The following is a 24522-nucleotide window of genomic DNA, read 5'->3' as shown; positions in this document are numbered from 1 at the left end:
GAAAGGCAAGATTTCCTTCTGTGGCCTCATCTCTGTACGTTGGTGTAGCGGTTATGGTACTGGACTAGTAACTCAGGAGTTGAAGATTCAACATCCCACTGCGTCCGGTCATGGACGTGAATTCAATGAAATCGGGAACACCACCAGAAAAATTGTGACGATCAAGAGGCCAGGATTGGAGGAGTGCTGAGATCTCAGGGGCTGTGGAACTGAAAGAGTTTGCAAAGCTAGTGAGGGGTGAGGCCATGGAGGGGCTTGAAACCCAGGCTGAGGATTTTGAAATCAAGGCTCTGCTTTACAGAGAGCCAGTGTAGGTCAGAGGGCACAGGAGCGACGGTGAATAGAACTTGGTCTGAGATAGGACACGGGCAGCAGAGTTGGAGAAGAACTCAAGTTGACTCTAGGTGTTACTTCAAAAATAAATTATTTAGAAAAACTGGAGGCTTGTCGGACCTCTGATTAAGATATTGTCCTTACAGGGTCCTAATAAAATGATGTAGCCTTTGTCTTATCTCAAGCATAGGAGGTGCACTAATGTCAAAATGAAGACCTTACCTGACCTCTGTCCTACCAATGTCTCACCCCCAACTATATCCAGTTCAAATCTTGCTTGATCTTAACAAAGACATCAGAGTTGCAACTATCCTCTGTACATGTTCTGCATTTCGAATTTCATTACCTTATGTTCAAATCTACATTAAAATCCATCTGCTCCTTCCTCACTCCAGCCATCTCATTTCACCAGAACCATTTCAGTTCCTTATACTCGCCATCTGCCTATCTAGCTCAGTGTCATCAGCTGCATTACGTACAGTCCTTCCGCACACAATATGAAAAATATTAATAATATGAACAATTGTGCGCAGAAAAGATCCTGCAAATCTTCACTAGTCTCCGCTCCACCAAACAAACCATTCTGTACTCATTGCCACTCACTGCTTCCTGTTGCCAAGGCAGTTTTCAGTCAAGTCAGTGAACTTGCTAATAATTTAACATTCTTCGTAAGCAACATATCTAGAAATTTATGAAGTATCTTTTTGGACAAGCATAGCTCTAGCGAGTAGATTTTTTCTCGGTCACTGAATGAGTTAGTTCCTCAAGGAATGCCTGGAGGGCAGTAGCATGGTGAGCTAGCAACTGGGACGGGACTGAACTGGACTACTAACCCTGAGACATGAGCTCAAATCTTACCACTGCGGCTGGGGGAATTTAAATTCAACAAATTAATAGATCTGGAATTAAAAAAAGCTGCTCTCAATATTGATGAAATTACTAGATTGTTGTAAAAACCCATCTGGTTCACTAATGCCCTTTAGGGAAGGAAATCTGCTGTCCTTACCTGGTCTGGCCCACATGTGACTCCAGACCCACAGCAATGTGGTTGACTCTTAACTACCCTCAAACGGCCTAGCAAGCCACCCCAGTTTGCAAGAAGGAGGCTCACCTTCACATTCTCAAGGGCAATTAGGGATAGCCAATAAATACTGACCTTACCAATGACGCTCACATCCCTAGAATGAATTAAAAACAAAATCCAAGGGAAGATCCTGTTTCTAGGAAAAGGAGGGGGAGTGAGAAAAGGACAGCTAAGTGATATTAAACATAGAGGTCTTGACTTTGGTCCCCCTACATGCCTGTTTTTATTTCTCTAGTGAGAATGAGGTGGGAACCAATCTTCTGCCATCTTTCAGCTGGTTTTGACTTAGGTGGCCACTGCTCCTCTTGTGAAACAGATAAATAGGTCCAATGTTGTGGCTTGGTCATGGAAGGAACTGTGGACGGACTGCACTGCAGACACTCACCAAGGCTCCTTAGGCAGCACCTTCCAAACCCACGACCACCACCATCTAGAAGGACAAGACCAGCAGACACATGGAAACGCCACCACCCCTCCAAGCCACTCACCATCCTGGCTTGGAAATCTATCACTGGTCCTTCACTGTTGCTGGGACAAAATTCTGGAACTCCCTCCCTAACAGCGCTGTGGGTGTACCTACACCACAGGAACTGCTGCATTTCAAGAAGGCAGCTCACCACTACCTTCTCAGGGGCAATTAGGGATGGGCAATAAATGCTGGCCTAGCCAACGACGCCCACATCCCGTAAATTTAAACAGTTGGGCTCACAGTATGATGCATTTGTGTGTACTGGAAGCTACATATACACAGGGCCCGGTTCTTTGCAGACAGAAGGAACGTGTACACACATTGTGCCTGTTTCAGCTAAAAAAAAAGTGACAGCCATCCTCTGACTCATTCCTCAGGTCAATGCCTTGACCAATCAGGGTCAAAGCTGCCTGGTTTAAATTTCAAACACTGCTTGGCAGTTAACTGTCAGTCACCATCACTGGTGCATTCTCCATGGCAACTCCTCTACCAATGAGAGTCCGCTTGCCAACCAATCAGCACTCTCTTCACATGTAGTATAAATTGTTGTTTTCCCCTTCTATTGGTATTCTAGCAAAGTGTCCTGATGAGTGCGAGACGAAAAGGTTCAACGTGTCTCTTTTTTCAGCAATAATCAAGTTCTGCGCTACCAAACGACTATCGCTATGGTTGCTGTTTTGCCAATCCAGTCTCTCCAGTTTCTTAAAGCAAATATATATCCCCTCCTACATGCTGCTCCTTCATTGCGCTCTGTTGAAATCAAATCCCCTTCATTCTTTTATTTTTCTCAACATTAGGGTACTCCTTACCCCTCTCATCCGTTCCATCTACAATCTACAACCTGTTAGAGCTCATATACTATTGCACCTGAACCCCCTACTGTCTGATTTGCCACATCTTCTATCTGATTCTTTTATCATCCCTGATTTGGGCTTTGGCCTTCAAACGAAGGTTTCTCCCTAGACTAATGGCTAAGAGTCTTCCATTCAATGTAGGCCTGTTGCACCTCAGACGTCAAAGTAAGTGTAAAATGAGGGAGAGAAAACCAGTCCTTTTCTGCTTATTCTTCTGCCTTGGCTAAACCCAGAGGTGGGAACTGCAAAGTCTACAAGTGGATGCTATAATCTACCGGAACCTTGTGCAACAATTAACTTCTGCTTGATCCCTGGGCCTATATAGACCACGTCCTCACAGGGGACCCTAACCTCACAGGGAGGATCCTTTGTCCTAAAGAAGGAGGTTTGTGAAAAACCACAAAATTCCGTGTTCCTCCTTCCCATTGGTGGTCCGGCCTATCGGGGTAGAGCCCAACAGGAGATCAGCCGCTAACCATAAAAGGGAACCCAGCCAGGAGGTTAGCCGCATTCACCATTACCGAGAGAGTGGTAGCATGTCCCACACTAATCTCTGACGTCCGTCTCTTGTCTAGCTGGTACCGTGGAAATGGCTAACAGAAGATGGAGAACATTCCACTAACCTGTGACTGCTGCGGGATATTTACAAAGTTCCCATCCCGTGGTCCAATGCTGACAAACCGGTTTGCAGAGGAGGAGCTGGGCGTTGAATATGCTGTGAATAGAAAAGCAGTGAGACGGTCAAGGAAATATGAGGAAGAGTTTCTGTCACATTATACACAAGGAACTGGCAAAACCCTTTGTGCCCTAGTTAGGTTGCTCGAGGTTTTCTCTCCCGCTTTCCTGAAAGTAGGGGTGGTGGGGGCGGGGTGGGGGGTGTGTGGGGAAAGATGGAATTAGTCCTGTGGATGCCCACCATCCTTGGCTGCCAGTGAACATTGCTGCAGGTACTGGGGAACTATGTGACCACAGCTCATCAGAGCCAAATGTGATCTGACCTTATCCAATATCCTCATGTCCAGTTCGAGAAAGCGAACAGAAGCAAGGATTCTGACTGCCCTTCCTCTAGGGGAACTGTTCTTGAACCCTTGCTCGCAATGGCACAAGCGATCAGTTAACTCAGGGTTGACCTTTCAAGTACTTTCCTCAAACTCTTCATCAGACAACATGTTTCTTTAAAGTTCATTATTTAACTCCCCCTACCCCCATATATTTGAGTTCCTCATTAAGAAGTGAACTCTGCTTCCTGCCAATCCCAAACACAGTACAACAGTTTAAGACTGTGTTGTCCATTTGCTCCAATAGTTGCTGGGACACTGCAATCATTTGGAATTTCATTTCGATGCACTGAGGTAAATTGGGCTGGCTGGAGTTTGTGATGGGCCAGATTGAACATGTGAAAGAAACAGGCTTTGGTGGACTGTATATTTTAAAGGTGGGCCAGCAACGCGTATCAAAGAGGAGCACCCTATAAGCCCAGGAACGTCCACTCTAAAAGGAAATACATTGTCTTGTGTTTCCCTCCTAGGTGGGGTAAGGTACCGCAGTCACCGGCCCCTTGGAGCTGGCCTCAGTGACTCTTCCTCATGGGAAGTGGGAAGTGGGAGCTGACCACAGCCGAGTATGCAGACCAGGGCCCGGCTTTCCACGTTCAGAAGGGCCTATTGCCTGAAACGGGATGCAGGCCCCTTTTCAAAACGGTGACGGCTGGATTGCCGATGTTAATGCGACAAGTAAGACCATCAAGCTCATTTTTGGACTGTTGGCGCCCCATTAACAACAGGCCAGGGCGTTAAAAATCAAGCCCAGCCCTTGCCAGGTGGTGAGCTGAAATTCTGACTGGTCTGGCCCTTCTGTATAGGCCCGAAGTTCCGGGCCCAAGTCCAGCATCGATTCTAGGGTTGGGCATATTGTTGGGAGATCATCTTCACATGTCCTCCCAACTACATCAGCCCCACCCAGTGACACGTACAGCCTTTCTTCACCCCCTATCCCCCCTCCCCTCATTTCCAATATTTATATAAATAAGTAATGAAAGCAAAGCAAAGAATATGTTTCGGAAAAAAAAACATTTTTTTTAGTGCCCCAGTGATTATTTTCTGGGGGCTGGTTAGCTCATTTGGCTGCAGAGTGTGGTTCAGAATAACATCAACAGTGCAAGTTCAATTCTCATTCCGGTCTAGGTGGGTGTGGGAAGCTGCCTCCCTGTCCCTGAGAGTGGAAGGCAATGGCAAACCACCACTGACGACAACTGCCAAGAAAATAGCTCAGGGTGGAGCATCGGCAGACAAGGAGCCAAGGACCTGCCTGCAGGCAGAGCACACATGAATGAATGAATGAATGAATGAATGACTTTTCTCCCAAGTTTGCTCCCAGCACTATCCAGAATATTAATCTTCAATTCCTCGAGACTCCAAGGGGATTGGCAACCCCAATCTGCACTGGGCAATTCAGTGTTTAGGAAGCTGTGATCGTCGTTGTTCTCTGGAATTCACTGACAGGCTGCCTTTTACAACTAATGTCTGGGGAAGGGAAAGCAGTGAGTTTTAAAAAGGAACATACGTGTGTGTGTGTGTGTGTGTGTGTGCATATGCGTGTGTTTGCTGTGCATGTGCATGCATGTATGTATGTTCCTCAGAACAACAAACCTCTTTTAGTAACACCCAAGAAGCCGCTAGGCAGTCAGACAAAAACTCCTGTCAACCCCATTAGGATGTGACTAATGTGCGGGCTAACCTACTCCTTGTTGGATCCAGGCCTGTGACTAACCAAAGTGCAATAGGAACCCACTTTGCATTTTAACCACAGTCAAATTAGCTCGAGATAAACAGTAAACCAAAGATCATGAGACGGAGGACTTGAAAATGAACGTCCATCCTTCCCTCGCTGGTGGTCCTGAAATCCCCTGGCTGGGGACGGTAGGTGCAAGGTTCTCACACCAGACACCAGCTGATTTCAGGGGTTCATTCCCACTGGGGCTATAACCTGAGAGACTTTGTGGAAGGAACTCCCCTGCAGATTGCCCTGCGGAGCTCCCCAGGGGCATTCCCTGACAGAATTCCCTGTTCTCACAACCAGGACAATAAAACTTGGTTTTATCAAACAAAACACCCAATTGTGAAGGCTTATTCCTAATGATAATCCCACTTAGTGTATGCAAATCTATTTAAATTAGAGGTTCAGTGAGAAACACACATAGAAAACAATATAGTGGGTACTATGAGGATTTTTGCAAAGTGTTTCATGTTTAAATTGTACTAGTGAAGTGTGATAGTTCAGAAAGCATTGGTTTAATACGCTGGCCAATTGGACCTCAGGAACACTATTATAAAATAAGCAAACATGCATGACAACCTTTCCCTCAACTGAACAGTTTGGGATTTGGTTACAGTCCATCATTGTCTAAGATACTGGGATCAAACTTCACAAACACTCACTTCTAACTCACTCTAAGGTAAAAGCAAAATGCTGCAGATACTGGAATTCTGAAATAAAAACAGAAAATCCCTGAAAAACCCCAGCAGGCCGGGCAGCGTCTGTGGAGAAAGAAACAGAGTTAACGGGAGAGTCAGATTGGACTCGAAACGTTAACTCTGTTTCTCTGCCCACAGATGCTGCCAGACTGGCTGGGTTTTTCCAGGGAATTTCTGTTTGTTTTCCAACTCATTCTAACTCTTTTATATTCATGTCTTTATTGATGACAATCATTGTTAAGAGGTAACAAGTGCCTCTCAACTTCTTAAAGGAGCACAACAAATAAACTGTAAATTGTAATAAACTTTAAAACTAACTTGGCTGCTTCAGTTAAAATTTAGTCCGTGTGTGCGTGTGTGTGTGTGTGAGAGAGAGAGAGAGACTGTGAGTGAGTGAGCGAGGGTTGGTTGCTGATGATGCTCTCTAGTCACTCCAGTGCCCACCGCTAACTGAAGGCTTTAAATAAACTAGCAGGTGCCCTCTTGAGGGACAGCCAGCCACAAACTGAGCCACGAAAGAGAGGCAGGCAGGTATCCGGTAAATCGACTCTCACTGCCAACATCTGTTAATGAGCAACTTCTGCCAGGCCCAGGGCAGCAGTCATCAGACAGGCCCTCACACTAGTCCACTTTCCCCTAGCACTAGGAGGCCAAAGATCAGAAGCGTAGGAACAACACATGCTAAACCTCCACAGGTCTCTGGTTAGGCCAGCGCTGCAGTATTGGGTACAATTCTGGGCAGCACACTTTAGGGAGGATGTCAAGGACCTGGAGAGGGTGTAGATCACCAGGATGATCCTAGGAATGAGGGAGTTTAGTTATGTGGGGAGATTGGAGGAACTGGGATTGTTCTTCTTAGAACAGAGAGAAGAGCATAGAAGCACTCAAAATTATGAGATCTTCGATAGAAGTAAAAAACTATGACCTTTGGTTTTAGATTTAAAATCACTGGCAAAAGAACTGGAGGGGAAATGAAGAGAGATTTCTTCACACAGAAAATGGGCAAGATTTGAAAAGGGTGGTGGAATCAGATTCCATGGAGACTTTCAAAAGGCAGTTGTACATGTACTTGGAAGAGACAGAGCTGTCAGGAATAAGCTGGACTACGTGGGCCGGAATTGGACAGCTCTTTCAAAGAGTCAGCACTGGCAAGATGGGCCCAATGGCCTCCTCCTGTGCTGTAAGGTTCTATGAATCTTAGGCAGGAGCAAGTTTTTTTTTTATTCGTTGGTGGGATGGGGGGCATTGCTGGCTAGGCCAGCATTTGCCAACCATCTCTAATCGCCCTGGAGAAGGTGGTGGTGAGCTGCCTTCCTGAACCACTGCAGTGTAAAATCTCATCGCCTGCAAAGTGAAAGATGCTCTATCTTGGAATGGCCTGCAGGTAATGGCTGAGGAGACACAGTCTCACAGTTTTAGTAATTGGACTAACACCAATAAAGAAGATGAACCTGTGGGAAAAAAAAAACATCCACTGCAGTCAAGTTCCGGCTCAAACAAATTAAACCCCTCCATCTTCCAATCACGAGATTATCTCCAGACCCCCAGCAATGCAGTTCTAGTTAACTAGCTTGGCGTTTGGTTAATTTTTTGATTCAAGCTCATGAAGAATCAGGCAACGAAATATTTTAAAGTCGTCACACTTCGGGCTCTATAGTGAGACCAGAGAATACGTTAAGTAAAGATTAAAATCCAATTCTTATTGCTACAAAGATGAAAGCAAAATACTGCAGATGCTGGGAATCCGAAATCAAAACAGAAAGTGCTGGAAAAGCTCAGCGGGTCTGGCAGCGTCGGTGGAGAGAGACACAGAGTTAACGTTTCGAGTCCGTATGACTCTAATGAAGAGTCTGAAGAGCCTGATGACCCTGAAGAGTCACGCGGACTCGAAACGTTAACTCTGTTTCTCTCTCCACCGATGCTGCCAGACCCGCTGAGTTTTCTGTTTTGATTTCTTATTTCTACAAACTTGGGGAGAGGCGGGGAGGAATGGGGAATCCAATAAGGGTGGGCCAGGGTTACATTGGCCGAGGGCGGTTTAGATGGTCTCTCCCGTGCTGAGCCAACTAATCCTAGGTAGTGGGAGAGCCACATTTGGCCTTAGTGATAGCGGGAGGAGAGCCTGATCAAAATTGGCCCAAGATCTTTGTCCCAAAGAGTTGGTGCATCAAGGCAACATTGAACTCGGCCAGGATGCTTGTCACACTCACTGCCCCACGCTCACATTGAGGAACGTCCCTTTACAAGGATGTTCCAACCACTCTTGTTCCAGCGCAAACATCCCACGCAATTAACGTGCTGAATTCTTCTGCAAGTGTTTTTTTTATTTTTCTGACTTGGGATTTAACGCAAATAGGAACGGAGTTGGTCAGAAGATATTCCCTTTTCTGCTTGGATAGTTAAAACTTGGAGCCTGGGGATTTAAGATAGCATGATGTGAGAAGGACTTAAAATACTCACAGCAGAAATCAATAAGCTTTTACTGTCATCCCTAACCGCAATAGGCTTGAGATTACTGTTGATGATTCTAGCGTATAATTAGTACTTTCTTGGTCGCTAACCTGATTCATTCATATAAGTTCTGATGAGATAAATCGACACAAACTATTTCCACTGACCAATGAGTCAGTTTGAGTTTAGGATGACTGCGGTTAAGCATGAAAGGAAAGGTTTCAGAGAAAGTTCCTTCTCTTCTTGCCGAGGATGGTTGGGACATGGAACAATTAACCTGAAACAGGAGAGGAAGCAAGAGTCCAGAATGGGTTTTCCAAGAGGATTTGCTCTGGGGGGGGGGGTGGGGGGAAGGGGGCAAAGAGGTCAGCACTTCCACAAAGCTAGCAACAGCACGATGGGCCAAAAGGCCTCCCGCTGTGCTGCAAAACGATAGGATTCTGGGTATCGCCGCGATTAAAATAGTGGGCAGAAGAATGAGGTAAAAGTGCATTGAGCAATTACCCACTGATATCATCAAGAGTAAATATTTGACCTTCTGCGCCTGAATTTGAAAACACACACAAACATAGACAACGACAACTCAAACATATGTCTGGAGTGCGTTGAGATGCTCCCTGCTGGTTAACAACGGTAAGGCCTCTCTGAAGCTCCAGTTCCACACTACTTGCTCTTTTCAAGCAAGATCACACTTTTGTTCTAAACGTATTGCTCCAAGGCACCAACATACTTTCGCGCGCCTCTGCGCAACAAACACGTTCAGTCCTGAAAACAAAAAAGACACATGCGATCCGTGCAGAAATAAAACAATAAGAAGATTGCCACAGCTGCAACGACATGGGTGGGACAGCATGGCATCCTTATTGTTTGCAAACCTCCGGTCTGCTTCTTTTCTTTCTCTTCCTTCTCCTCTTCTCCCACCTCGAGGGTGGGGGGGGGAAGGGTAAAAAAAAAACCCTTTTTGTTCACAGTAACAACTTACTGTGTGAACTGTGTTTAGGTCACACTAGAACGAGGCTCCCTTTCCTGTCGCAATTCTCCCTCCTCCCCACCAGCCCCTAAGCCGCTCCATTAAAAGACCGATTTTTTTTTTTTCCCCCTTTGTCATCTGCCAAGAAAATTGGGCGTCTAGCCCCTCAGGCCTGTGCCGTCATCCAATGAGATTTGCAACCTAACTCCGTAAACCCGCCTTTGCCCCATGTCCCTTAATCCTTCGGATAATAAAAATAGATCAACCTCAGGTTGAAAATTAACAGCTGATCTCGCATTAATTACCATTTACAGAAGAGAGTTCCAAACTCCTACCAATTTTTGCACGCGGAACTGTGTCCTAATTTCACTCCTGGCTCTGACCTTTAGACTATGCCCCCAAGTTCTCGCTCCCTTACCAGTGGAAACCATTTCTCCCGATCTACCCGATCCGTTTCCCTTAATATCTGGAAAGCTGTGATCAGATAGCCCCCCTCAGCCTGCGAAATTCCAGGGGATGCGACCCTAGTTTGGGTGAGGAAGGGTGCCGGAAATGCTCCCCAGGGTTGGAGGGCGGGGTGGTGAAGAGGGGTGCCAGAAGGGTCATGTTATCAGAACAGTATAGACAAAGACACACATAACAAGAGGAGGGTTCTCCTTCACTTACAGGGTGACGTGGGTGATGTAGCTCCTCCCTCTGGGGACGCACTCGTTGATTTTGTGTCAGACATTGGAAGGGGGACTGGTCGGGCCATTGGGGGCGGCGGCGGCAGCAGAAATGACCCCGCGACCTTGCCCTGGCTGCCACCATTTGGCTGTAAACATGGAATAAAGCAAAAACAAGCAGAGAAAGACACATAGCTTAATATAGTAGAACACAGTGGGACCCTTGCCAGAAATCTGACTAACCGTCCGATGCCATGACAATACTGCGGTCCAGTTCTGAGTTTGCACCCCCCACCCCACCAAAACCCCCACCCCCCCTACAACCCACCCTCACCAAAGACACTCTACCCCCACCGAGGCATAGGAAGGGAAAGATGTGCAACACTCAATTTATGACTGTGCTCATTCACGTTTCAATCAGACACCATCCCAATAACTCCTGAGCAATCTCCTTCCAATTCCCATCTAGCACCTCGGTCAGAATTTGTTTTCTTAGTCCAGACCCTTGTTTGTAGAGGGATGTACAGTCTGGAAGCAGGGACTCTTGCTGAATTTCCTGCTTGATTGGGGTGTTAAGAGATGTGGGGCTCTTTCATCTCCCCTGTGGGGTTGGATCATTGTGTTCTCGCAACCTGACCTGCTGGACTATCTTGGGTTTGAAGGCATAGATGTCCCTATTATCACAGAATGAAGAAATAGGAAAGGGCAGGAGCCTATGCCCTATGGTATCCACTCAAAGGTGGACTGACATGTCAAGGTCAACATGGGGACTTGACCCTATCTCCATCAGAAGCTGACTGATCCTTCTGTGCATTCCCAGAATTGAGCCTTTGGTCTAGAATCATAGAATGCCAAAGGAGAAGAAGGCCATTCAGCCCATCATGGCTGTGCCAGCCCTTTGAAAGAACTATCCACAGTCCCACCTCCCCCACTCTTTACCCATGGCCCTCAACAGTTTTCCCCTTCAAGTATTCATCCAATTCCCTTTCGAAAGTTCCTATTGAATCTGCTTCCAGTGCCCATTCTGACAGCACATTCCAGATCCCAACAACTTTCTGCGTAACATTATTCCTCCCAATGTCACCTCTGCCAATTACCTCAAATCTGTGTCCTCTCATTATTGATCAATTATTAAGCATCAATTTTGTTTTTGTCATGTGAGTGTAATAACAAAAATAACACAGCTGGGGGTGGGGGCTGGATCGATATAGCTACAGCCAAGAGTCTATTGTTAGTTTTGGTGTGAGGTATGAGGACTGACGGAACTAAGGCAGGTGGATGAAGTTAAGATACAGATCAGCCATGATCTGATTGAATGGCAGAGCAGGCTTGAGGGGCTGAATGGCCTCCTCCTGTCCCTGTGTCCCATTCGCATGTGGAGGTTTTATTCCAGGGATGCTTAGCTCTCGTTTCAGCTTGAGGCCTCTGTATTCTTCTGGTGTGCAGTCAATTCATCTGAGCTCACTGCCCAGAATAACCTGGTTACACAGTTTAAAGGAATTCAATGAACAGACTCGTGTCCTACTTTCACTGAGAGACCCGCTACGTCAAAGAGTATCAGTCAGCGTCGGCACAGCATTGAGCAAAAGATTGCTCGTGTTTGAAGAAAAGTCAATCTGAGCCTTGTGGACCGAGGTCTCGTGTTCAGTTTTGGAATCTTGAGTCAAAGGATCCAATGCATAAGGATGCCCCCTACCCCCACAACTCTGAGAAAGGAACAAATTCAACACCCAAGGTTCCTAACACCATTGCTATCAGATGGCCTGCACTGTGAATTTTGTTCTATTCATCAATGGGTCATGGGCAACACTGACAAGGCCAGCATTTGTTGCCTGTCCCCTGACTGCCCTTGAAAAGAGGGCAGTTAAGAGTCAACTACATTACTGTGAGTCTGGAGTCATATCTAGGCCAGACCAGGTAAGGATGGCAGGTTTCCTTCCCTAAAGGACATTAGTGAATCAGATGGGCTTTTACAACAATCAATTACAGTTTTATGGTCACCATTACTGAGACTAGTCTTCATTTCCAGGTTCTTAAATAGTTGAATTTAAATGCCACCACCAGCTACCATGATGGGATTTGAACCCATGTTCCCAAGCATTAGCTTGGGCCTCTGGATAAGTGACATTACCACTACACCAGCTCCACTGTGCATCAGGTAAGGGCAGATTTGGGGCCTGTTTACACCAGCTTCCCAACCCTCCACCCTCCCTACCCACATACAGATTTAGAACCTACTGATAGCCTGAATGTTGGTCAAGATGGTGGGGACACACTGACTCATACCCCATCCTGAACCAGATTCATCCCAGGGGAGGGAGGAAGGGGAGGGGTGGTGTGGGGTGGTGGAGGAGGAAGGAAACCCAAATTTAATAAAAACATTAAATTACTGTTTGCATTAATGCACTGGCAATGACCCTGAATTTGAGGTAGAGCGTGAGTTTAATCTTTGGGTTGAACTAGCAGAAAGGCTGCTTCTCTAGCCTCAGTGTGGTGTTGCTGATCACTGATACTCAACCAGGGCCCTCACTGTGAATTCAATGCAGGAGTGCGTTGTTCCAAGTGAATTTTATGAAGTTTATTCATGTATGGCACACGTGTGTAAAAAAAAAATGTCCACTGTTTTCTCACATTAACACCCACTTGTAAAGTTCATTAATATTTTGTCAGTGGAGGCGAGGGAACTACAGACAACTTGTTCATTGAATGATGCAGCATGGCACGGTGACCTCAGCAGAGCATTACACAAGGGAGCGCAAAGGCACAAAATGGTGCTCTGTATCGGAGAGTGAATGTGTTACAAAGCTAACGTCTGTGGAGAGGAAAATGAATGGTGTTGCCTGCAGTGACTGATTTGTGGTTGACAGGAAGTTTATCCCACTAGCACTTCCTGTGGCCGACTGAGAGAGAGAGAGAGAGAGAGAGAGAAATATCCCTGTCACAGTGGCGTTATTTATTTTTCATATTTTTAACATTTTAATCCATTAAAAGAAAAACGTCATGTTCACAAAATTCAAGGTGCTCTATTAACCCTATGCAGTCCTGTCACACCGTTTAAAAAGCAATTGAGTTTATTTCGACAACGAATTATGTTTATATTTTAAACGTCCCTAAGGCCCTTCTCAGGAGCATTATAAAACAAAGTGTGACACCGGGCCACATCAAGAGATAATCGGGTCAGATAACCAAGAGCTTAGTCAGAGATGGGTTTTAAGAGAGCGTCTCGAAGGAGGAGAGTGGGGTAGAGAGTCAGGTTTAGAGAGAGAGAGAATCCCAGAGCTTGGGGCCCAAGCAGCTGAAAGCACAGCCACCAGCGGTGGAACGATTTATAATTGGGAATGCGCCAGAGGTTGGAATTAGAGGGGTGCAGTTATCTAGGAGGATTGTGGGGGTTGGGGGTGATTACGGAGATCGGGAGGGGAGAGGCCATGGAGGGACTGATTCAAAGATGAGAATTTTAAAATCAAGACGTTGCTTGACCATGTAGGTCAGCCAGCACAGGGGGCGATAGGGGATTGGGACTTGGTGGGGGGTTAAGACATGGGTAGCTGTTGGGTGACCTCAAGCTTATAGAGAGGGTAGAATGTGACAGACCAGCCAGGAATGCGTAGTTTCCACAATTAATCCACCCTGTCTATCAGGCAAAGACTCAGGCAACTCCTCAATCATGGTGAGGCCCCACGCAGTACGTTTTCAGAGAGGTTGCACTTGTGCCCATTGACTGTTGGCTAAAATTTGACCCATAATGCATCAATCAACATTCGCTGAATCTCGAGTCAGCGCTTCAGTTAGACATGCTCAGATAGGCAGGAATCAAGGTGAAAGCTTGGGGTTACCATGGGGTCAAGCTGAGGGGAACAACATGTTACCAGCATGTGAGGTTTCCCAACTAACGCCTGTTGTTTCCTTGAATAATTATAACCTGCAAACGTGAATGAAGGAGCTGATCACTGAATGATGATTGGTAAACAAATAATTCTTCCCATGGGTATCACTCTGCAAGATTTCCAAAACTGGGCGTCACAGTGGTAAAGCGAGAGGCAGTCAATTGGTGTCAGGAGCATGCTAGTTTAGCCGATGTGGACTGCAAAGGTGTGATCATAATGGTGTCATTTCTTGGGCTAACAAGAGTTTTGGAGTTCTCGCACCCTCAAGTATTGTTTGAACCTGTTGCAAGCCAGCAGCAAGTTAGTAATACGCCAAATCTGAACTTTTTTTTATTTTTTTCATGGGCGCGGGCATTGCTGGCTGAGTCAGCATTCATTGGCCATGCCATGGGTGATGCCAGCTGGGCCAGCATTTATTGCCCATCCCTAGTTGCCCTTGAGAAGGTGGTGGTGAGCTGTCTTCTTGAACGGCTGCAGTCCATGTGGTGTACGTACACCCACGGCGTTGTTAAGGAGAGAGTTCCAGGACTTTGACCCAGCGACAGTGAAGTAACGGCAATATTGTAGTATAAGGGTCTGGTGTATGTCACAAAGCTATTAATGTATATAATATCATTGGAAAATATTTATCTTTTAAAAATAAAAGTTTAGTCTGTAGATGAGTCTTAATTTGATTAAAGCCAGCTAGTCTGGGTGCTTTGTTGTGTACCAGTTTTGAGATGTAAGAGAGGTAAAGTGCATTTGCATTTTTTTGAATAGAGCATTCAAGAAGGTGAGTGAAATCTGGCACCTAGGTAGCAGAGACCAAGCAATATGTTTATATTACTAATAAAATCGGAACTATGAAAGGGGTTTTATTGTTAGAAGAGGCGGGTGATACAATGAGAATTTATATTCAATGAGCTGTGCTAGGTATAACTTCAGCAGTTTTCATGTGTGCAGAGCAGGGGCAATGTAAGATCAAAGCAGCTGTAAGCCTCCAACTGACTCCACAGGAACCAAAGTGAAAGGAATCTCATTTTGAATTTGTGAGGTGAAAATGCTTTGCCTGGTGTCTGGTTAAGTTTATGAGCGCTGTTGCCTTAATGGAGATTAGTTTGGGAATTTGTTAAAAGTTATGATAGTGGTAATTTGTAGCCATGTTTTTGTGTTTAATGTGTTGTAACTTAATAAAATGTTTCATTTAGTTTAATATAAAAACCTCTCGAGAACTGATGGTCTGATTCCTGTGTTTAGAGTGGAATTTTAATTACGTTTACAGCCCTTTCAATAAGCCACCTACAGAGTTTTTACGAGGTTGTTTCGACTGTCATGAAGATAAAATTGTCCCTTGCTAGCCAGTGGAGCAGAACGAAGACATCCACTCATACAACATGACAAAGTTAGATGTGTTTTGGATTAGAGAGCTCTCTGGTGCGATGTGAAATATTAATCATAAGAATGGAAATTGGAATATGGCTTGGCTATTTATAAAGCAGGCAGCGTATTATGACAGGGTAGGTGCTTGAAATGGTGATCCCTGGTGACGCACTCAGGCATCTGATCCGACTCCAATGACGTGACAAGTTAAGCGAGATTCGAGTCAGCGTGAGCATTGCTCAGGCTAGTGCGGCAGCCGTGCGTTAATTCAATCCCCTCGCGCAATGCATTTCAGTAAATCAGTCCACTCATTCCCTCCACTACCCTGGTGCCCTGTGGCTGCAGTATATACCATACAAAAATGCATTATATCTTCAAGAGCACCTTCCTTTGTTTTCTAATTCTCTCCATGGCCTCACCCCTCCCTATCTCTGTACTCTCCTCCAGCCCCACAATCCTCTGAGATATCTGCACTCCTCCAATTCTAGCCTCTTGGGCATCCCCAACTGTAATTCTTCCACCATTGGTGGTCGTGCCTTCCGCTGCCTGGGCTCCAAGCTCCCTATTCATCTTCGTCTCTCTACCTCACTTTCCTCCTTTTCAAACACTCCTTAAAGCGCCCCTTTGACCAAGCTTTTGGCCATCTGTCCTAATGTCTCCTTATGTTATACGTTGTCCTATATGCTCCTGTGAAGCACCTTGGAACCTTTCATTGTGTTAAAGGTACCATATAAGTATAAGTTGTTGTTGTTCCAAAGCACTGTCACCTAGCAGGACAAGTGCATGGGATCAGCACCATGTCGCACACTATCCTGACTTGGAAATATATCGGCCGTTCCTTCACTGTCGCTGGGTCAAAATCCTGGAACTCCCTCCCTAACAGCACTGTGGGTGTACCTACACCACATGGACTGCAGCGGTTCAAGAAGGCAGATCACCCATCACCTTCTCAAGGGCAACTAAGGATGGACAACAAATGGTGGCCTAGCCAGCAACACCCATATTCTGCGAATGAATAAATAAAAGAAAAAACTGCTCTAATCATTTCAACAGTGCTCACTGATGAGATATGCATGCTGGTTGACCTCACAAGGTGCACAGAGGAAGTCCAAGGTGAAATGTAGCCTTCTGGTGAGCCAGGGTTAAAGGTCAGGGGATAACTTGACTGTCTCATGTGGGCTTAACTTGGTTTCCATTTTCAAACCAAACATTACGGTATTATTTTTACTTTTGCATTGTAAATTCCTATATCCACCTTGACAATGGAAACTTCCTATGTAAACCTGTCACACTGTAATTGTACTGTCCTGTCAGTGGTGGCACTGCTGCAACATCAGTGTATGGGTGGGGTGATGGGGAGCATAATTGTAAATGTGGACATAGAAAATTGTAATAGAAAAGGGCAAAGGTCGATGTAAGAGTTTTAATGACGCACAGAATTAAATTAAAACAAATTTTGCAATTCTTTGGGGAGCAAGGTTTCAAATCCCCCCATCAATACGTTTGCTGGAAAATTCAGTGAGAGTGAAAAATGGGAATAGTGGCTTTGAGGTTTAAGTTCTCTGGGTTGCCTGATATTTGCATTGAATTCCTTTGGGTGTTTTATTTATTACAGATGTTCACTCATTTATTAAAGACAGGTTAATAAGTCCATTAAAATATTGCTCAAGGGAATTTCACGCAGCGCTGTTAACCCATGAGCTGCCACTTTTTGGTATTCATGTAAAAAGGTAAGAAGTCACGTCCTTCATTGTTTTCAGGGCAGTGCTGAGTGTTATACTCCCTGCTTAAAGAGTCGTTCGGAAGTACAGAACTTGAATAACGCTGAAAAGAGAGGCATGTTGCCGAAGCTTCTTGTCATGCACTCATCCGGACAAACACAAGAATGCCAAATTTCAAAGGATCACAACAATTTATACTACAGGAGGAAAGGGTGCTGATTGGTTGGAAAGTCAACTCTGATTGGCCAAGGTGTCGCCATGGCCAAAGCAATGGGAACTATAGGCTTTCTCGCATTTGTCCTGATAAGCACAAGGCTTCAGCAATACTCCCTGTTTAAGCGTGTCCCAAGTGGACTTTAATCCATACAGATAATATATCCGAAACGATGACTAAAATGATCAAATAACATCTTTAACCAAGGGAGAAGAGCAAAGGAAGGCTGTGATTACCATTTGCCCTCTGAATTAATGCAGAATATCATTTTTTTTCTCTACTGTGTGAATAAAAGTGGAGAAACTGTTTTCACTGGCAGGAGGGTCAGTAACCAGAGGACCCAGAGTTAAGATACTTGACAAAAGACTAGAGGCGAAGATGAGGAGAATTTGTTGTGATCTGGAATGTGCTGCCTGAAAGGGCAGTGGAAGCAGATTCCATTGTAATGTTCGAAAGGGCATTGGATAAATACTTGTAAATGAATAGAAATGCAGGGCTAAGAAGAGCTGGGGGATTGGGATCAATCGAATAGTTCTTTCAAAGGGCCGGCACAGACATGATGGGTGGAATGGACTCCTTCATGATCTTTTATAATGTAAATAATGTAATTTTTCCATCACTTTGAGGCAGGATTGTACCAGATGTACAGGCACCAGCAGTTGTGACCTGTTAGTGATATGTTCTAGGCCCTAAGTTACTATTTGGATCCTGAGGGTTCCTTATGGCCAGATCGATAATACATTTAATCCCATTTAAATGCAACCCTGACCCAAGTTACAAATTCCAATGTGCTAAACCACTTTTTCTATCCATTGTAGAAAATCCCCATTGACCAGGATCTCCTATCACCTTCATTCTGTAGAATGGAATTGAAATGAACCCATGGAACCTCCATTTATTTTCACCTCATACACGTCAATAAACCAAGTGTCTTTCCATCCAGTCCAAGTACATGGGTTCCAATGGGCCAAGTTCATCCCCAATCACTCCCAATATATGGAATTCTAATGTTCAAAACTCATTCCCAATCACTCCCAATATATGGAATTCTAATGGACCAAACTCATTCCCAATCACTCCCATATATGGAATTCTAATATTCCAAACTCATTCCTGATCACTCCCAATATATGGAATTCTAATGGACCAAACTCATTCCCAAACACTCCCAATATATGGAACTCTAATGGACCAAATTCATTCCTAATCACTCCCAATATATGGAATCCTAATGGACCAAATTCATTCCCAATCACTCCCAATATATGGAATTCTGATAGACCAAACCACTTCCTACTCAATTCTGTTGCATGGACACCCAAAGAATCAAACCTTTTCCCATGTATTCCCAATTGCAAAGAATCTCAAAGAATTAAAACCTCAATTTTCTGTCCCTTTGCATAACCACCCCAACGCTACTTACAAGAGTCATGTGTTTGAAGGATTTCCTGATTCGAGAAGGTGCCAAGTTAATTTTAGTGCTTGTGGGTGTCGGAATATTTGAATGTGTGTCGACAGGATCAATAGCTCCTGAAGGTTTACTGAGACACTTTCTACATTATATTGAATAACTAGTAATGTCTGTACACCCTGTTGACTTAGGTTCCTTGGGGCAAGTCATCGTCACTTTTCCCAGACTTGATAGGCACATTGGTCACAAAGCTAGAATTCTGAATGTGTCAGCGATGAGCTCTTTTACTGCTCAACAGTGACGAGCAGACCATCGAGTTGAAGGAAAGCAAGATCCCTGGGTTCTTTGATTTGTCTGATTTGCTTTGTCTGACCTCCAGAAGGTGCTGACTCGTGTCAGCTGTCAACTGTCGCACAGGGAGGGTGGAGGTTGGTGGCGGAGGGATGGAGGGGGTCCCCCAAGCCCATCTGTGCCTTGCCTTGAGGTGCCATTGCCAATTCTGAGCCTGCATCAAGTTACGCAACCAAGGGTGTTGACTGCAGCAAGCAGGAGATGGGGGTTAGACCATGCAACTAATGTGGAGACAAACACTGGCACAGTGGCCCACTTCTGTGCTGGACTCATTCCCTGAGGAGCATGAGGGCCGTGCTTGATTTGGCACGCGTCCCTGTTGGGAATTGCCAGGAAGCAATTGGGGGTGGAGAGTCTGGCTGGAACCCCCCACCACAACCCAAACCTTGGCCTTTTCTAAATCTCCAATTGTTCCTCGGTGTAAGATGAGCTAACCCGACACAACCCAACCTGAGACCTGCTCGGCTGGTGAAGCTGAGTGTCATAGTGGGCCATTGCCAATATTATCTGAGACAGCAGCAGGAACTCACTGACATAGCTTGGACTGAGTTAACCAAGTCAAGACGCCACTACAGTCGGATGAGTGAGACCCCTGTAGTCAGGCAAGGGGAACCCAAGCATCACCAGTTAAAATACCTGACACCTCCTAACTGGATCTCCTAAATGCATGTGTTTGCTATTACTTATTTTTCTTTAGACTGCTAATTCTTGGTTACGTTGAATTGTTGAATGGATAATTACAGGGCACGCAGAACAATAATTAACTATTTTAATCTGAAGTTTATAGAAATTTCTCGCCAAAGTGTAGCGTCTTGGGAAAAATAGCTACACGTTTAGCAGGAGCTGCATTTCCTCTGCATTAGCTGTCACACTTAGTAGACATTAATATTGGGTCTAGTCTCATTGTGATTATTCTAAACTAATTATTTTGAAGTTTGTTGAAATATTTCTGGTTAATTTACTAATGCAAATCGTTATTAACTCAAGGCTTTGAGTCCGCCACCTCCATTAACAAGAGATGAAAACTTATCCACAATGTCACAGCAAGTGCCTCCACCTACACAAATTTCTTGCCTTTTTCCTCCCCATAACCTCCATTATTGGGAAGCCCCATTGGCTTTTCATGGCCTTACCCTTCCAACTTCAACAAACTTCTCACGTAGCCTTCTGTTCCTCTGACACCAATCCTCTCTTTGCCTCCCGATCCCCTCTTCTCCATCCCTCAGCAACCATATTCCTCCCGTCCTCTGGAATCTTGACGCTGACTCCATCCTCCTCTCTCCCTGCCCTCAAAAACTCATGCCACAACTCCTCCTCACAGTTTCCCTCTCTCCCTCCTCAACATCTCCCCTGTTCCCCACCGGGTGACGTGTCCCCGTGACTTCTTTTCTGCATCTGGGCAGCACTTTAGAAAGGTTCCTGACAACCAATCTAACTTTCTTTTATCCATGGGTGCCACTGGCATGGTTGGCATCTATATCTAACTGAATGTGTTGCTGGGCCACTTCAGAGGAGAGTTAACAATCAACCATGTTGATGTGGGACTGGAGTCACATGTGGGCCAGACCAAGTAAGGATGCAAGTTAAAGGACATGAATGAGCCTTTAGGATTTTTAACAACAATTAAATAGCGCGTGATCATTTTTGTTTCGAAACTGATGCCAGAACTTGTTAAGCCGAATTTAATTTCTCAAAAAGTGAAAATACTGTAGCTGCAAGAATAGGTCGGAGCCTGGGAATTCTGTGGCGAATAATTCACCTCCTGACTCCCCAAAGCCTATCCACCATCTACAAGGGGCAGGTCAGGAGTGTGATGAAATACTCTCCACTTGCCTGGATGAGTGCAGCTCCCACAACACTCAAGAAGCTTGACACTGTCCAGGACAAAGCAGCCCCGCTTGATTGGCACCCCATCCACCATCTAAAACATTCATTCCCTCTACCATCGACGCACAGTGGCAGCAGTGTGTACCATCTACAAGATGCACTGCAGCGACTCACCAAGGCTCCTCCCACAGCACCTTCCAAGCCTGTGACCTCAACCACCGAGAAGGACAAGGGCAGCAGATACATGGGAACACCAGCACCTGGAAGTTCCCCTCCAAGCCACACACCATCCTGACTTGGAAATATATCACCGTTCCGTCACTGTCACTGGGTCAAAACCCTGGAACTCCCTCCCTAACAGCACTGTGGGTGTACCTGCACCACATGGACTGCAGCAGTTCAAGAAGGCAGCTCAACACCACCTTCTCAAGGGCAATTAGGGATGGGCAATAAAAGCTGGCCTAGCCAGCGACACCCGCATCCTGTAAAGGAGTAAATTAAAAATGAAAATAGAAATGGGTGGTATTTATTTTGTATCTTCACACACATTATTTTTCCTCCTTGGGGAAGTATTAATGGGCCTGTTGAACCAAGTCATGAACCCTTCTTCCATTGTCAACAATTGGAGTGAGACTTGAACTTGGAGCTTCTGATGTAGAGAGACAGGGGCACTACTCACTGAGCCACAAGACCTCACTGATGGGATGTGAACTCATGTTACTTAGGTGTGTTAATGACCCACCCCAGAACAGGAAGGGCTCAGGTCCGATCCCCAGTCCGTGCTGAGTCAGTCAGACACATGGCGGGGAACACCATCCAGGCTCCCACTGCTGATTAGTAATCCCGGCTGGAATTCCGCAGGGACACTGGGGGCGGGAGATGCCCACCTCCCAGTCAATTCACCTGCGGGAAATCTCTAGGCTTAAATACTGGCCAAAGAAGGGAAACTAATTCCTAGCAAGAGGTCAATGGCTTCCAGAGAAGAGGATAGAAAATTGGTGGGGATGATGAGAATATCACAATATTGTTGCAGCAGAGAATTCATACAAAACATCACTAACACATTCGCTTCTTGCAAACAGGAAGTAAAGAAATTAGTAGTATCACTCGCAAAACGACAGTAACAGCAACGCAACAGAGGTGTCTTAAAAGGGCAATGCGCACTGATCTTTCCATAAAGCACTTAAGCGAATAAAACTGCTTGAAAGAGTGAGCCTCCCCTTCGGGACCTTTTTAATTCAGTACAAAATACCTGCCGGGACTTTAAGATCACCTTCTACATTGCTGCAGAGGGTAGAGTTTCGTCTAGTGGTGACTGATCAGGGAAGCCCAGTGTGTAGTAGCACCAACGTGGTGGCCCTGAGGAAGTCTATAACCCAGCTCCCCACCCCCCCCCCCCACTCCCCGCAACCCACCTCCACCAGCATCAACCACCACCTCCCGGGGTTTCACATCTTGGTCGGGGTGTCGGGTAACTCTCAGGTGGGCATGAGACAGTTTGTCATTAATGTGCCCAGAGAATCAATCCTAGGCTGATGATGTGCAGACAGCAAGTGTATGGGAGGGAGCGTATAGCTAAGTAAATTCACTAACTCACCTGCAGTAGATTATGTTCAGAACATGCTCGTGAACAGGGGTAAAGACAGAGGGAGCTCACTTTTCAATTCATCAAGTGGCCGGGATGGGTTTCTCAGGCCAAACTGATGGCGAATGCTGAATTAATGAATCAGCGTAATGAAGCAAGCGCAGGAGTGACCTGACCAATTGAGTATGGCATCACGTTCTGCCTGATGCTCAGGTTGGCCAGGTGACTTTCACTTGCAATGATCTCATCTACAGGGTCAAGGTCAGTAGCTTCTCCCTAACCAAGGCCTGAGCATGTCAGCCAAAGTTCACAATTCAAACAAAAATAGTTTAAATAATTGACAGAAATAAACAAAGGGGCAAATCTTGTTTCTTGAACCTGGGTTTTCTGCTTGCTGTTGTTTTAACCCCAGCCGATCATCTAAGTACCCACCCCATATTCAGAGTCTGAAGTTCTACACCTCCTGGGGAAGATTTCCTCTGTGTTGTTATGTGCCACAGAGCCGGAAGTCCCTCCTGATTCATCCACCCATTGAGCACAGGCAGAATGTTTCCTTTATGATGTGGCTTTGAGGTCGATTGTTCCATTGAGAATGAAATTCAGGCATTTCCCCATGAGGGAGGGCAGATGGGTCTTCATCGCTGGACCCCTCTCGCCTGTAGCCACTTGTCGAACCACTCGGGCTGCGTCTTGACATCTGGTGGCTGGAACTTTTTGATGACCGTGCAGGAGAGAGCGCACGTGATGGAGCAGGACAACCCAACAAAGGAGACGCAATTGTGCTGTTGTCCTGAAGATGCTGACCCGCCTTGGCACCCTCTTTCCCCTCGCCCAAATGCCCGCTCACCGGATGTGGACCTGTACAGTGAGTGAGTCGTGGCAGTCTGTTCTATTGTGTGGCAAAGGGAATGGGCCAGGGGGGTTGCAGGGGGTGGTGTGGTGTTAGAACCCAACTCTACTCTCACCTGATGTCTACAATGACCTTCCCGCTGGGGTCAGGGGCTGGCAACCCCATTGGAAGGGTGGCAAGTGTGTGGCATGCCATCCTGAGATGCTGGTGGTCAACTGGAGTAGTAGCTAGATCATGCAGCCCAACCCAAACCAGGTATCGAACATGGGGGCTTCCCTGGTCCACACAGCTCACCACTACCACACCGGATGCTGTGTTTCCCTTTTATTTATTCGTTCACGGGATGTGGGCGTCACTGGCTAGGCCAGCATTTATTACCCAGAGGGGCCTTTGAGAGTCAACCACATTGCTGTGGGTCTGGAGTCACATGTAGGCCACTAAAAGCCACTGGAGTTACTGACAGAAAATGCGCCAACTGTCAAACTATAAGTCAAAAAAATAATAATAATCTGAGTGGAGGTCTGAGGGAAACTCACTCTTTTAATTGTTGAATGAGGAAACGAGTGTTCACAGTGATCGGCTAACTCCCAGAGGCATCTCTCAAATCAGAAACAAGACACAGAAAGCAGCAGAGTAAAAGCTGGAGCCTTACGTTTAGGTACCCCACCTGTCCTGTGGCCTGGCTGGAACTGTCAGAGCAGATCAGCTGGACGAACTCCTTCAGCGGGTCTTGGCTGGCGTGATGGTGGTAACGGATGGTTGGGTGGGTGAAGTAGGGGCTTGGCTGCTGGATGATGGAGGATGATGGAAAATGGATAGCGGAGGCTGGAGCTCGAGGGCTTCCTGTGTGTTTTCAAAAAGAAATACACACAAAAAAAAACAGATGCAAAGGCAGTGAGCATTCCGGGGATTATTTATCTGCGACAAATACACAGGCACATATAGATAATGAAATGAAAACAAAAACCGTTTGCAACTCTGCCCTTTCACCTCTGGGTTTGACCTCAGCAAAGGCTGC

At 45.8% G+C, this 24522-nt stretch overlaps 1 protein-coding gene across 6 annotated transcripts in view; it reads right to left on the bottom strand.

Annotated features, from left to right (window-relative positions):
- The window catches only part of nfixb (nuclear factor I/Xb), a 388901-nt gene that overhangs the window by 38814 nt on the left and 325565 nt on the right, over positions 1 to 24522 (bottom strand). For 4 of the 6 annotated variants that reach the window (XM_078531444.1, XM_078531449.1, XM_078531445.1 and 1 more), the window contains 3 exons: positions 24157 to 24347; positions 10301 to 10448; positions 3364 to 3455 (listed from right to left, as the gene is read on the bottom strand). In XM_078531444.1, coding sequence (XP_078387570.1) covers positions 3364 to 3455; positions 10301 to 10448; positions 24157 to 24347 — 431 coding nt within the window. The remainder of the gene's footprint in view (positions 1 to 3363; positions 3456 to 10300; positions 10449 to 24156; positions 24348 to 24522) is intronic. The other 2 variants (XM_078531446.1, XM_078531450.1) reach the window with 1 other exon arrangement.

The sequence above is a fragment of the Cetorhinus maximus genome, chromosome 28 (assembly GCF_964194155.1).
Source record: "Cetorhinus maximus chromosome 28, sCetMax3.hap1.1, whole genome shotgun sequence".
NCBI lineage: Eukaryota > Metazoa > Chordata > Chondrichthyes > Lamniformes > Cetorhinidae > Cetorhinus > Cetorhinus maximus.
Note: the sequence above shows the minus strand (reverse complement) of the source record. Positions and strands in the feature narration are given on the sequence as shown.